Source organism: Priapulus caudatus, unplaced genomic scaffold (assembly GCF_000485595.1).
Source record: "Priapulus caudatus unplaced genomic scaffold, Priapulus_caudatus-5.0.1 Scaffold2868, whole genome shotgun sequence".
NCBI lineage: Eukaryota > Metazoa > Priapulida > Priapulimorpha > Priapulimorphida > Priapulidae > Priapulus > Priapulus caudatus.
Genome location: NW_014579929.1, coordinates 13,953 through 15,301, shown reverse-complemented (window position 1 = coordinate 15,301; position 1,349 = coordinate 13,953). Strand labels below are relative to the sequence as shown.

General features: G+C 61.5%; 1 protein-coding gene across 1 annotated transcript in view; it reads left to right on the top strand.

Moving 5' to 3' along the window:
* Positions 1-1,313, top strand: part of LOC106819119 (cytochrome P450 4V2-like) — a 6,899-nt gene extending 5,586 nt beyond the window's left edge. The window contains exon 7 of the mRNA XM_014823783.1: positions 958-1,313. Coding sequence (XP_014679269.1) covers positions 958-1,118 — 161 coding nt within the window. The 3' untranslated portion in view covers positions 1,119-1,313. The remainder of the gene's footprint in view (positions 1-957) is intronic.
* The last annotated feature ends 36 nt before the right edge of the window (positions 1,314-1,349 follow it).

The window sequence follows — 1,349 nt, the reverse complement described above, 5'->3', positions numbered from 1 at the left end:
GTGTGTGCATGTGCGCCCCGCGCGCGCGTTTGTGTGTGCGCCCGCGCGTGTGTGTGTAAGTGTGTGCCCCGCGCGCGCGTTCGTGTGTGCATGTGCGCCCCGCGCGCGCGTTTGTGTGTGCGCCCGCGCGTGTGTGTGTAAGTGTGTGCCCCGCGCGCGCGTTCGTGTGTGCATGTGCGCCCCGCGCGCGCGTTTGTGTGTGCGCCCGCGCGTGTGTGTGTAAGTGTGTGCCCCGCGCGCGCGTTCGTGTGTGCATGTGCGCCCCGCGCGCGCGTTTGTGTGTGCGCCCGCGCGTGTGTGTGTAAGTGTGTGCCCCGCGCGCGCGTTCGTGTGTGCATGTGCGCCCCGCGCGCGCGTTAGTGTGTGTGCGTGCGTGTGTGTGTGTGTGCGCCCGCGTGTGCGTGTGTGAGTGTGTGCGCCCGCGCGCGCGTTCGTGTGTGCATGTGCGCCCCGCGCGCGCGTTTGTGTGTGCGCCCGCGCGTGCGTGTGTAAGTGTGTGCCCCCCCGCGCGCGTTCGTGTGTGAGTGTGTACGCCCGCGCGCGCGTGTGTGTGTGTGTGTGTGCCCGCGTGTGCGTGTGTGTGCGCCCGCGCGCGTGCGCGCGCGTGTGTGTGCGCCCGCGCGCATGTGTGTGAGTGTGTGCGCCACGAGCGTGCGTGTGTGAGTGTGTGGGCCCACGCGTGTGTGTGCGTGTGTGCATGCCCGCGCGTGCGTGTGCGTGTGCATGTGTGTGTTCACGCGCGCGTGTGTGTGTGTGTTCGCGCGCGCGTGCGCGTGCGTGTGTGTGTGTGCCCGCGCGTGCGTGTGTGTGTGTGTGTATGTGTGCCCGCGCGTGCGTGTGCGTGTGTGTGTGTTCGCGCGTGCGTGCGTGTGTGTGTGCCCGCGCGTGCGTGTGCGTGTGCGTGTGTGTATTATGTCACTGTATTGAGCGTTTCTCTTCTTGTTTACTCTCCTATAGGTCAGAAGTTTGCCATGATGGAACTGAAGGTCGTTCTCGCCTCTCTTCTGCGTCGTTTCACCATCCGCTCTACGCGTGCGCGTGAGGACATGCGACCTTTCGCGGAAATAACGCTAAAGCCGAAAGATGGCATTGTCGTCGTGCTCACAAGACGTCGTTAGCTGCGACTTCGGCACCGTTCGGGAATTTTCGGACGATTCCGCCTCACTTCGTCGTTGTGGGAGAACGCGTCAGTGGCTGTGTAGTAATAGCGACCGATAATAGATGGCGCTGCGAGTCACAGTCGCGGCAGTCTTGTCTTCCGCAGTAGAAACTGCTTATTGACTAATATTTAAAAAATGTATTAATAATGAGAATAAATATTAATAATAATATTAATATAACTATAATTA